Genomic DNA, 13,286 nt, shown 5'->3' with positions numbered 1-13,286 from the left:
AGACACAAAGAAAAGAGGTCAACGCCCGTTTCGAAAAGCGCTCATTGACGCCCTCCTCAATACGCCCTATCCTCTACTGCCTATCAAGTATAAGAGCAAGCCTATAGCCCTGCCAAATCGAGCAACTCTTGATCATTGCTGGCAGCCCTTGAAGAAGCGTGGATACTGTGTATGGTGCAAAAAGAGCGCTCAAGAGGAGGAGAAGAGCAGCAGGCCAGCGTTAGCCGAAATCGTCAATTGCGCTGCTTCTAAGCGTACGAAACTGTCGCACGGAGGATGTAGAAGCTGCAACGTATATCTATGCGTAAAAGGGCGTTGTTTCGAGCAATACCACTGTCAGTAGCTAAATAATTACTTGCTGGCGCTTTTTGCTCGATTTCTATATATGCCAAGCAATTTTGACGCTAAAATGCAGCAAATTCCCACCGGCGCGTGGGATAGGGAGTCGTGCCACATAAGTAGTCGAACCACGCTAAAGAAATACGTGCCAAGTGATGCACTCTTGCCAGCAACTATGTCATTTGACTCCTCCTCTATAAGCTTTAGGCGTACTAACGCTCTAAATATTACGGCTTCAGATGACCCTTAGTCTTTAGCTATCTGATTTTAGGGCCAACTCACGCAAAATAATAGTTGCTTAGGGAATATAATAGTGACAGTTCTTGTGGTGCTTTAGGCTAGTTATAGGCTTCAGCCCCCGGAATAATTGGAATGACACTAAGTGTCAAGACAAATTCATTTCTTTATCTTGGCAAGCTATATCTTAGCGTGGTTTGACTCTCATGGGGCCCGACTCCGTACCATCGCGCCTTCGGAGTCCCGAGCTAAGTTACGTATGTAAGGAGACTTCGCGACATTTCTATTTTGGGAATGTTGGCTTCTATCTTGCCAAGCATACCGACCACAGTCGCAAATGTTTCCTCCTATGGGATTGCATTAGAAGACACACCTTCTCAGATGTGGGACTGGAAAAGGGGCAGCTTTCAAGTGTTAGACAGGGGAATTCTTATTTGAACGCCGGGCGCAACAACGCTCCTGGAGAATCTTGCAAGCCTCTGACACGTGCATTGGCATGGCATCTAATCCTCGCAAGCCACTACCTACGCAAACACAATCGCCCAGCCGAAGACCAGTGAACGACAGCATGGCCACCAACGGAGCGTCTGCCCGCACGACCTCGACTTCACCTACACGTCAAACGACCTCCACCGGTAATAGCAGTAACGGCGCAATGAGACCGTCTGCCTCCAGACAATCTCCAACACCAATCTCAGCTCGAGCGGCAGCTAGAAAGCCTGCTGCAAGAGCAAACAGTGGTCTTGGAGGTCGCACAAAATCAACAGACAACGGCTACTATGACGATGATTCAAGGGCAGAACATACGCAACTGGTGGAAGATTTGAGGCTGCAGGTGCAGAGAGCAGAGATAGCATCGGAACAATATCGAAAGGAACTCGAAATCCTACAGAGGCGTCTCCAGGAGGCTGTAGGGGAGCGGAACGTCCTTGAAGAACAGATTGCGCAGAAGGACAACGAGGCTGAAGCTGTGCATGCAGAGACAAAAGACATCATGCGCCAGAAGAAAGAGCTAGAGCAGGCTCATAATGCTGAGAAGACAATGATGCTCAAGGAGCGAGAAAATCAGGCAAGTAAAGAACAGGAGCTCCAAGCTATTATCCAGCGGTTGAACGACACGATCAGACAGAAGGAGATGCGGGCGCAGATTGAAGGCGATCGGCCCGCCATATCCAGATCCGGTATTTCTATTATATCATTGACCGGAATAACCTGCTAAATAGCTTCTAGCAAGTTTCCGAAGCCGAGCGTCTCCTGATCTCGACCCGGGCCAATTTGCACCTTCTGCCCAGCTCGAACGAAGCCCCTCACGCAACAATTCCAAGCTGCTTCTACAAAAAGACAAGATGATTGAGTCATTGAGGCTCGAGCTCGCCGAAGTGCAAATTAAGGTTGCTGAAATGGAGCACGTGGGAGATGGGCGGCTTCAGCAGATTGAGAAACAGCTACTGGATACCAAGATGGCGAATGCCCGGCTCATGGAAGACAATGAGAGCTTTCAGCTCCTACTTAGTGAGAAAACCCTGAAGGGGGATTTCATGCAAGAGTCAAGACCAGAGACAGCAAATGGCATAGGCACGGGCTCTCTGGCTGATGAATTGGAGGTAGCCAGAGACGTTGGGGAGTGTGAAGGTGGAGAGGCGTATAAGAAATTAGAAGCGGAGCTGAAATCTTCTCGTGACAGTAACAAGGCTCTCACGCTGTATATCGACAAAATCATTGGTCGGCTCTTGCAACACGAGGGCTTCGAGCATATCATCCACGAGAAGGATGAGCCGACGAAGGCTTCTGTAAAATCGACAGACAAGGCGCTTCCACCGCCTCCACCTGGCGAACAAGGCGCGTCCTTGCTGCAGCGTGCCAGATCAGTCGTTGCCGGGAAGGCTGGACGGCCGCCACCAGATATTCGTCCCTTGAGTTTCATGCCATCGGCTGCGATGGAGGCTGCTCCGACCGCCCACGAAAACCCAGAAACGGCTCCCAGCATCCCACTCGCCAAAGGACATCGTCATTCAAGGTCAGATCAAGCAACAGAAAACCCGATGCCCGCCGCGATCGTAGGTCAGATGCGCCGCGGTTCGCCCCTCAGAGCAGCTTCAGGAGGACCTTCTAGTCCAGGAATTAGCCCGTCGATTAATTCGGGTATTTCGTCAAGTCGTTCGCCATTTTTCGCCTCAAGCAACCCGCCTAGCTCCCGAGTCACTTCTGGTAGCGGCCTACCCACGGGCGAGCGCAGTAGTCGAACAAATAGCATATTGAGCGAGCACAGCAGTGAGGTCAAATCACAGGATACGCCTAGTCCACCTCGGGAGAAACAAGGACCAAACGCTTTGCCGGGCGCCGTAATGAAGCAGAGCCAGCTTAGGCCTCTACGACTAGTGCGCGAGAATACTGTGGTCGAGGATGACGAAGCGGCACGGAAGAAGGCAAACAGAGGAAGCTGGATGCCTGCATGGTTCAACCGGGCTGGTGGTGCTGAAAATGAGCCTATGAAGCCACCAAACACAACATAGGTGTGGATAGCAGGAAGACTGTTGACGGTGTGATGTGGTACCACCAGAACATGATGTACGGCTCTGGGATTCATTGCATTGGGCGGGCTGTAAGGAGTTTCTACTTTTCGTCGTTGACCTTATACCCAGATAGCAAACAATTTCTTTTGTCACAGATGCAAGCTGCCGGTAGCTCAGCTATACCGCTTATCGCGGAATGAGGAACTTCACTCCTGTCCTTATCCATGTCCTACGCTGTGCGGATCTCTTTATGATGTGTTCATCTTTCAGTCTTCCGAAGGAAATGTATATTGTCTCTACAGATATCTGCAGAATGGACTACCAGCAAGACCTCCAACGTAAAAGAAAAAGCATTGAAGGAAAGCTACCACCAACATCAAGTCCATTTTTCTACGATGGCATGGCTCCTCCAAGCTATCACTCCTTCGATGGGATATGGGCAGACGCAGCAACTCGCCCAAGAGCCTCGCTTGGAAAGGAATTTCACTATCGAGGTAGAGAACATGGAGCAGCCCCAAGACATCAACGATCACGGAACGAAGAGCTCACAATCAACCACCGGTCTCGAGAAGATCAGACAAAGCACCACCGTCCTCACAGGTCGTCTTCCTCACATCATCACAACTGGACAGCAAAGCTTGTGTTTCAGGGATTGAAATGCAATCTCTTCGGCTCCGGCAGTACTACTGAAAGCGGACGAGACTCGAAGCGACGGGCACCTGTGTCACGGACAACAAAGCTAGACTTCTGCAGCAACACCCGAGACATCCATTATACCGTACACAATCACTGGTATGACTCGAGGCCGTCAGAGTCTATATCTCGAACTAGAACGTCGCCATGCCATGAGTCAGTAAGTGACGGTGCGCAACCCATCACCAATATAATGAGTGGCGCGCTCCCTGCTTTCACGTTCGGCCCCCAATATGCAAATCAGAGAATGGCTGGCGGGCTTCCGTGTCAAGACGATCCGACATCGTTCGATGGCTTGTTCTCAGGCTTCAGCCCACCTGTGCACGAAGAGCTGAATGATAGCTCGATTTGGGGAGTATTCTCCCATTGGCCCTATCATCCTTCACATGACGCAGCCTACCGCTATCCAGTATACAACTCCTCAGGAACGGGTCACTCCGAGGCCGCCAAAGAGGTGCCTCATTCAATTCCTGAGTGGTGCAGGCACTGTCCTGGTAGTGCCGCCAACTATGACTCCACAACTCAGCCGTCATTCGGTGGGCATAGGTCCTGTAGCCATGACAGAGAAAGCCGACATTCGTCCACGCGACCAAATTCACAAAATGGCAGACCAGACGCCGCATCGGCACTGACGGATTACAACAAGCGCTGGGACTACATCGACAGCGTCCAACGACCCCACCCCCACGAACTACCCTGGCCCACAATCCGACCCGACGTCCCTTTCGACCACATGAAATGCGACGTCTTCTCCTTCTTTGCCCAAGCGTGCGGTCTTCGGCCCGACCGCAGGAAAGCGCCCAAGCTCGACTTCAAGCTCTCCCCACGCAGCCCTTACCCATCTTATGATCAGCGGCAGCAGGAATGCGAGAGGAAGATGTTGAAAATGTTTAAGCAGCAAATGCAGAGGGAGAAGTTGAGGTGGCATGAGGATAAGTTGAGGAGGAAGTTTCCGGAGGTGATTGGGAGGGGTAGCAGTGGGGAGAGGGATGATGAGAAGAGGAAGGCGGTTTGGGCCGCCATTGCGGAGGGATCGGCTGTTTGTGACAAGAGGTTGGCGAGTATGCTTTGATGGTTAGAATTCAATAGAGAATATATCTAAGTTAGACTGCAGCATCTGCACTTGGTTCTGATACTTGGGCTGTCTTCTTTTTCTCAAATGACTTTATCTTCACGGTAGTAGTAGGTGCTATCGCCGGTGGCCAAGAGAGCAATGCAGCAATAGTGGACATAGCTAGGAGAAATAAAAGAGGTGATGCCGGTGCTAGAGTAAACGGTCATCATAAGACATGTGGATTGCCGATATGTGCTTTTGACCTCTGGATATCATTATTTATCCACCTTTCCGGCGTAGATTTTGGCATTCTTCTGATTGGTTCCTGCAGCCGCAAACAGCGGCGACGAAATGAGAGGTACCCATCGAAGCTCAATATCCACTTCGAGTAAACGCTAGCAGCTCTATCAATTAATGAAAAAAACATCAAGATTTACGCCAGGAAGACGGAACACCGACTTACAAGTATCCGTCTTGCGCATTTTAGAAGACTCTACATGTACAGTGGTGCCGGTCCAAGGTGGTGGTTTCTAGTGAAGACTAAATGGACGGTTCTCAGCATTTTTGCGCCCGAACTCGTACTATACTCTTCTGCTGTATGGGATCAGTTTTGCAGAGCCATTCAGCTGCAGAAAGACTTAAACAAGGAGGCAATGAAGCAAGCTGAAACACCAAATTCAACGGCGAGTTTTAAAAACACTCCTTCTCACTCCGCACATATATTGACCATTGGTTGTATCATGGGCTCAGAGCACGGAATCTTATAACGCGACTCGCCTAAACGTCCTTCATTCTGCCTCGGTAGCAGGTCGCTCAGCAATCCCACTTAAGTCTTTTAGCCTAGCTTATTGCTTCTCTGTGATAATGGGAGGCTTTATTGTTGACACGCAGGAAATCAATTTTAGTGATAAGTACTTGACGATAACACCCCCGAGAGTATTGAGCTTTGCAAGGAAAGGCCACTCATTAACAATGGATGAATCACAAATCAGCGATGGGAGTAAAGCAGATGTTTTTGCACAAGGACTAGTCTGCTTCCAGGTTTCCTGGATGTTGATTCAAGCATAGCTCGGAAATCCGTCGGCTACCCGCTCACGGTTATTGAATTACATACCTTCGTTCACGTGGGCTGTGCTTTGATGATGTATGTGTTGTGGTTTAAATTCAGTGTCCGCTTCCACGTACCCTCATTTTGGTCCAGCGTCCTGATGAATTGACATTTTAGATACCACTAGACATTGTAGAGGCCACTTCTGCTGGAGGTGCCGTTGGTGATTTTGTGCTGGACCACTTGACCCTCAGGTCAATATGTGATTGTATAAGAGCATTCGGCGTGGATACCAACAGAATTCTATCCAACGATACACCCGACAACCATTGGAGCGAGCTTGATCTTACCGGTGTCCCCGCGCAAAGCCCACCCGAAACACTGCCCTTGCAAAAGAGGCCTTGCAGCCAATATTTGATGGTGGAATACATTATACCTTCAGAGCATGGCTTGGCCCACCAAACTTCTCTTTCAGGTGATGAACTTCCTTGTGGGTTCATTTTAGGTAACTATGGGGTCTGTGAGCAATGCTCCTGTGATTGCAGGGGCAGGTCCACAATATCGAACTCAACATTGCTGAGAGGGACTTACGACGCTGGAAGAGGGCAGGAAGGATGTTACGAAACATTGTATCGAAATTCCATCCCAATCTTATCAAGGGAGAGTGGATGAGAGCTGCCGACAGAGTGTTGCTCCTAGTAATAGCGACATGACCAGACACGCTCAAGATGATATTGTTGAGCCTCCTGAGTTCCATACAGCCTGCAGCATATCAAACAGCACTGCAGAAGCTGCCGTGCGAATAGCTTAAGAAATCACCAACGAGTAACAAGGGCGCCCAGCGAATCAACAGATTGTACTATCAGGCGAAGTGCCATTGCCTCTGAGAACTCTCTTGTGTCGCCATAGAGCAGGATCCACCGCCGATCGTAGAGCCAACCAGGAGGGACATGTTGACTCTGATTACTGTTGGGCAGCAAACAGGAAATACTTTGGCGCACGAGAGAGGAATCCGCAAAGTAAGGCCGCAGATAACCTAATCTGTTTATTGGGAAAACCCCGTTCCAGTTCGACCACGGATCCGGAAGAATTCGTTAGGCGCTGGCCCTCCTACTCACGATTGCATATGGAGGAATACACATGATTGCTTGGAACTATAGCTTTCCAATCGAGGTGGAACGTGTGTTTTGGAGGAGCTCTTGCATTTCGCTCATGCTATTTTTCTTACTTTGCCAGTGCGTCGTCGTTCCCACAAGATGGGCGCTTAACGTGGTGGATGACTTGGACGATGGTCATAACAGCCTCCCACTTCGTCTTATTCTTGTTGGGGTTTCGATTGTTTTCAACTTACCAATGGTGTTCATTCTCATAGCGTGTGTCTTTGCGAGGGTGTTCATAGTTGTCGAGTCTCTCATGAATCAGTCGAGATTGATCTGCTAATGCCCCAGAATTATCAATTAATTATTATATAACTATGTGGTACATAACTGACCCATGGTGTTGCCGCGTAGGCACCAAATTGCAAACTAATGTGTCCTCTTTTGGTTGGGCCATTCTTAAGTATTTCTTACCGGCTCAACTTCGGCACAGCCCCGCTTCACCTCTGCAACGTGACAGCTCAGCCGCCTCGTGCTTAGACTTCGTGCAGGTGGTGCTCAGACTGCTCACCCTCATCTCACCTGTGCCCAGTTCCGATTCTGGGCCCTTGCCATGATTGAATACTTACCCCTTGTCTATGTTGATTGTTCTACGAGTTCAATTAACCTTACGTGATCCTCTATTAAGACCCTATTTGGGGGCTCTCAAAACCCAAGAATATATCACTTGTAAGAAACGGGACATGTTAACTGGAACCTCAGACCATTTACCAAATAGTTCTATTTCTGTCACTTGAAGGGATAACAACGTTTGGAGTGGTATTACCTACGACATGGCTTGCGAGCCCAAACGAATACTGTCCCCGACCGAATACACAGTCGCATGCCTCTGTCCCATGGGCGTCGAGCTGGCTCCCGTAGAAGGCATGCTCGATAGGATCCACAAATCCCTCCCGACAAATCGCGATCACAATGTATACACACTCGGTGAGATTGATGAACACAATGTGGTGGTGGCGGTCATGCCTGAGATCGGGAACAATATAGCGGCCGCAGTAGCAACGCAGTTACTCAACGACTTTCCCTCAATCCGATTCGGTCTGCTGGTGGGTATCGGAGGGGGTGTACCTAGCGCGACAGGCGAGCCTGATATTCGTCTAGGAGATGTGGTAGTGAGTCAGCCTACTGATACCTTCGGCGGCGTGGTACAATACGACCTGGGCAAGAGATTGGTGGACGGGCGATTCGAGAGGACCGGTCAAATGAACAAGCCGCCAGCGTTTCTAAGTGCCAGTGTGCACAAGCTGCAAGCTCAGCACTTCCGGCAGGGCGGCAATCAGATCTTCGAAAACCTGTCAGAGATGATGCAGCAGAATGTTCGAATGCAGGCTCAATACTCGTTCCCAGCAGACCACCAGGATCAACTGTTCCTGCCATCCTATGCACATCAATCTGGCGCCACTTGTGGTCAGTGTGATCCGAGCCAAACGGTGTCTCGTCCCGTTCGGCCCGACCACCGACCTCGCATACATTATGGGACGATTGGATCAGCCAACATGGTGGTGAAAGATAGCGCTACACGAGATGGGCTAAAGAAGGATATGGACATCTTATGTGTTGAGATGGAAGCGGCCGGCCTGATGAACAGCTTTCCCTGTCTCGTCATCCGTGGGATATGTGACTATGCCGACTCGCACAAGAACAAGCGGTGGCAGCCGTACGCCGCGGCGGTGGCAGCAGCATACATGAAGGAGCTGTTGATGGTCATTCCTGCCCAACGAGTGGTGCAGAGGCGGAGCGCCGCGGTGAGCACATCATCTGGTGAGTCCTCTTTTGGGCACTATGGCTACGGTGACAAGCTTTTCCATCCCATAACAATACGAATGAGACAAGTGAGTTGATATTGGGTTGTAGGCCGCCAATTTTCAGGCAGTCAGCGTCATGCCGATACGGGCGATCGCATTCCAGAACAGCCAAGATTGGCAACCGGTCAACCTTCCCCTGACCCCCGTGGCGATCGTTACCCGGGTCTCTCTCACAGCCATTCGCAAACCCACCTGGAGATGTCCACTATTAGGGAATATCGCTTGGCGAAAAGAACCGCCTCAAATGATGAAATAGAGAGCATGGACAATGATGAGATAGACCAGCGCATGATCAAAAGACCCAGGTTGGACAATGCCGGAGTCCTATGTAACTTCGTCGCAAGACAAAAATGTACCAGGGAGCAAAATCAACCCGGTGAAAGGTATGGAGATATCAGCGTTGTTGGAAATAGCACAACCCATACTGGGGACAGAATCATCCAGAGCTGCGACCATGATCATGACTGTGGCCAATCCAGACGCGAAGCCCTGCTCGAATCGCTTACCTTCGATCGCATGGACGCACGTCTGCGAAATGTTACTAGAGCTACACCTAAAACATGTGCCTGGTTGTTCCGTCACAGGGATTTCGAAGCCTGGCTGCAAGATAGTCGGATTGCTGAGCACCATGGCTTCCTTTGGCTGAAGGGCAAGCCCGGCTCGGGCAAAAGTACGATCATGAAAAATGCATGGGACTGGGCTAAAAGGAGGCGGCCAAAGAACACTATCGTTCTGTCTTATTTTTTCAATGCCCGCGCCCCTAGTGCCCTCGAAAAATCATGCTTAGGACTGTATCGATCACTTGTGCACCAAATTCTCTGCGAGGTCCCAGAGAGTAAACCTGTTTTCTTCGACCGGTTTCTGTCGAAAGAAAGAAACGGCACAGTGGATGAGTGGACTCAGGAAGAACTCCAGGATTTTCTCATTGAGGTTGTCAAGACTATTGATGCCCCCCCTCTCCAAATATTCATTGATGCTCTGGACGAAGGCGATGAAAATGACGTGCGGAAGATGATGGATTTTCTCCAGGAACTTGGCCGACATTCACAATCGTCTTCAATGCGCCTTCGAATTTGCCTCTCAAGTCGCCATTATCCCCATATTAGCATAAGGAATGGGCTGTCGCTCATCGTTGAACACCAGCCAGAACATCAGCAGGACATCGAAACATATGTTCAGCAAAACTTCGTTGGTGAGGACACTCCCCGAATGGTAGGGCTTCGACAGGAAGTGTGTTTCAAAGCAGACGGAGTCTTCTTGTGGGTTGTTCTCGTCGTTTGCATGCTGAAGAAGGAATATGACCATGGTGGCGGAATAGACGCGATGAGCAAACTTCTTGAGGGAATTCCCAAGGGCTTGGAGGGGCTGTTTGCAGATATCCTGAAGCGCAGCTCCGAAGACAAGGAGACTTGCGTATCTCTTCTACAATGGGTGCTCTATTCAACGCGTCCTTTGAGCTCAGGTGAGCTGTACCTAGCAATTCAATCCAGCCAGACAGCTACATCCCAACTGGACACCATCCTCCCTGGTAAAGATCAATTGAACAGACGCATACTGAAGTATTCGCGTGGTCTTGTCGAACAGACTAAAAGTCAACCACCAGTCATTCAGTTTATTCACGAAACTGTCCGAGATTTCTTGACCGGAGAAAAGGGGCTGAAGCAGATACAGTCTGCCTTGACAGGGAAGGTTCAAGGTTGGAGTAATGACAAATTGAGGTACGGCTGCCTTCGATATATTCGACACTGTGGGTCACCGGAGCTAGACAATGCGGATAATGACAGTAATCCGAAGCAAAAGAACCCTACGCTGCTCAAGTCGACATTTCCGCTAATAGATTATGCTGTGAGCAGTCTTTTAAGACATGCTGATACCGCAGAGAAGAATGGTGTTTCGCAAACAACCTTTCTACAACAAATGCAAAGAACCGGTCAAAGAGACCTCTGCAACTGGATACAATGGCGAAATGCCTTTGAACGATACGAAGTACGGAAATACCGTAACGATGTGCCGTTATTGTATATCCTCGTCGAGTACAACCTACTGAGTCTAATCAAAGCTTTAGTCTCTAAGTCAGGCGACCTTGATGTTGTCGGGGGCAGGTATGGTACCCCCCTTCAGGCTGCTTGTTTCGCAGGTCACGAAGACATAGCACGTTTCTTGCTTCAAAATGGTGCGAGTGTCAACAAGTTGGGTGGTGAGTACAAACATGCGCTATTGGCGGCGATATACAGCAAAAAGCCCAACATTATTACCTTATTGCGTCAACACGGCGCGTCACCAGCACCTGAGATGCTGACAAAGCCACTTTTCGAGATGATCGCTCGCAATTATACCCACGGTGCTCAGATAATAATGGAGTATGGAGTTGACGTGGAAGCGAAAAATAGGCGAGGCGAAACACCACTTCATTTAGCAGTGATCAAGGCGAATATTGTCCTGGTAGATCTCTTAATACAGAATGGAAAAGGCAATTACGGCAATGCACTAGAGGCAGCATCAGATTCTGGCCATGAGAAGATAGTACAGATGCTGCTTGATGCAAGTACTGATGTTGATGTTAATTTTCAAAGAGAAATTTTCAGCATTGCACTACATGCAGCATCAAGGTCTGGCCATGAGAAGATAGTGCAGATGCTGCTTGATGCTGGAGCTAATGTTAATGTTAATGTTCAACAAGGATTTTACGGTAATGCACTGCAGGCAGCATCATTTTATGGCCACGAGAAGACAGTGCAGATGCTGCTTGATGCGGGAGCTGATGTTAATATTCAAGGAGGACACTGCAACAGTGCACTACAAGCAGCATCAGAGCACACCAATGAGAAGATAGTGCAGATGCTGCTTGATGCTGGAGCTAATGTTAATGTTAATGTTCAACAAGGATTTTACGGTAATGCACTGCAGGCAGCATCATTTTATGGCCACGAGAAGACAGTGCAGATGCTGCTTGATGCGGGAGTTGATGTTAATATTCAAGGAGGACACTACGGCAGTGCACTGCAGGCAGCATCATTTTATGGCCACGATAAGATAGTGCAGATGCTGCTGGATGCAGGAGCTGATATTAATATTAATAATCAAGGAGGATTCTACCATAGCAGTGCTCTGCAGGTAGCATCAAAGTCTGGCTATGAGAAGATAGTGCAGATGCTACTTGATGCGGGAGCTGATGTTAATATTAATGGAGGATCCTATCGCAGTGTATTGTGGGCAGCATCAAGCAACGGCCACAGTAAGATAGTGCAGATGCTGCGTAATGCGGGAGCCGTGGAATAGACGTTCCTCACTGTCTAGTAAAACATTAATGCAGCCATACTATAAGAAGCGTCTGCTGCCTTGAGCACTATACAGTAGACCGAGATTGATGACCGTGTTAATTCTCAACACGTGGTCTGGTCCCGGTGCTTTCTTCTTCCCACTTGCCCTGAACACTACTCAAAGCACCCCAAATTGTAAACTGTGCTGAGAATCGAGCTGTAATCTGTTCCAAATGGTTTGTCCTTTCCCACCAGTGCTCGCATATCCATGTGTGTAGCTTGCACATGTCGATCAAAATAAGATTCCGATCCTGCAACACGATTTGCTGCGTCAAAGACTCTGTCATCGGAGCTGCAAACTCGCCATGATCCACCTAATCGTGGCGATTCAGGCTGCTCGATAAGTACCAACAATCATCGACTGTGAATCCAGTATTGCGGGGTTGATTTTTTGTCCATAGTATAATTTCGGAGTTTCATCCTCGTGAGATGAGTCTTCAATGAGGCCCTGTATTGGCTTGACTTCGTCTGGACCATGTTGACGTAAAGAGCACCAAAGCAGAATATATTTAAGTGATATTGACAGCAACTGCAGATACTGCCTCAGCTGAGGACGGCGCACCACTGAAACAGGTAAACTCCGCGCACATATGGTACAAGGCACAAACCAGCATTGGATACGGCTTGGGGGCTGAATTTCAAAAGCAACTGGAGGTGGAGACCCAAGCAGTGCAAAGACGAGGTAAGACTGTCGTGTCCTTGAAGGGATCTGAAGCAGCCCATTCACCACAAACACCCTGAACCATGCATCCAGCATGCATCGATGGCTACTTCCAGACTACCCAAACATCCCGTGGACAGGAGACAGAAGCACCGTCAATGTTGTGGTTGTTCCAGCGTCTATTGATACTCGGCTCATCAATGTAATGACCACTATTCTTGACATGGTATCTCAGTGGGTTATTCGGCGTACATTGGGAGGAGCCGACGAGATGAAGCGAATAACTACCAGTCAAGCTGCTCTGTATATGATCCTTAGACCATAGATCCTTTGCTGTAGCTCACCGGACTTCACTATCATCAGAGCGACATTGGTTTGGACATGCATGCTGGACATACGCCGTGCCGTACTCTTTGGACGTCCGAGATCACTTGTATGTCATAGTATCAGATACTGAAT

At 49.2% G+C, this 13,286-nt stretch overlaps 3 protein-coding genes across 3 annotated transcripts; all 3 read left to right on the top strand.

Moving 5' to 3' along the window:
• Window positions 1–1,144: 1,144 nt before the first annotated feature.
• On the top strand, window positions 1,145–3,089 carry EPUS_07949 (uncharacterized protein; the record flags this gene model as incomplete). The annotated part of the gene is made up of 2 exons (XM_007787441.1): window positions 1,145–1,757; window positions 1,807–3,089. The coding sequence occupies 2 exons, from the start codon at window positions 1,145–1,147 to the stop codon at window positions 3,087–3,089; spliced, it is 1,896 nt and encodes a 631-aa protein (XP_007785631.1).
• A 313-nt stretch (window positions 3,090–3,402) lies between these two features.
• Window positions 3,403–4,854, top strand: EPUS_07948 (uncharacterized protein; the record flags this gene model as incomplete). Its single annotated transcript, XM_007787440.1, has 1 exon — window positions 3,403–4,854. The coding sequence occupies one exon, from the start codon at window positions 3,403–3,405 to the stop codon at window positions 4,852–4,854; it is 1,452 nt and encodes a 483-aa protein (XP_007785630.1).
• A 2,960-nt stretch (window positions 4,855–7,814) lies between these two features.
• Window positions 7,815–12,125, top strand: EPUS_07947 (uncharacterized protein; the record flags this gene model as incomplete). The annotated part of the gene is made up of 2 exons (XM_007787439.1): window positions 7,815–8,802; window positions 8,896–12,125. 2 exons carry the CDS (start codon window positions 7,815–7,817, stop codon window positions 12,123–12,125), a joined length of 4,218 nt encoding a protein of 1,405 aa, XP_007785629.1.
• Between the last annotated feature and the right edge of the window lie 1,161 nt (window positions 12,126–13,286).

This window comes from Endocarpon pusillum, assembly GCF_000464535.1.
Source record: "Endocarpon pusillum Z07020 unplaced genomic scaffold C679989, whole genome shotgun sequence".
Taxonomy (NCBI): domain Eukaryota; kingdom Fungi; phylum Ascomycota; class Eurotiomycetes; order Verrucariales; family Verrucariaceae; genus Endocarpon; species Endocarpon pusillum.
Note: the sequence above shows the minus strand (reverse complement) of the source record. Positions and strands in the feature narration are given on the sequence as shown.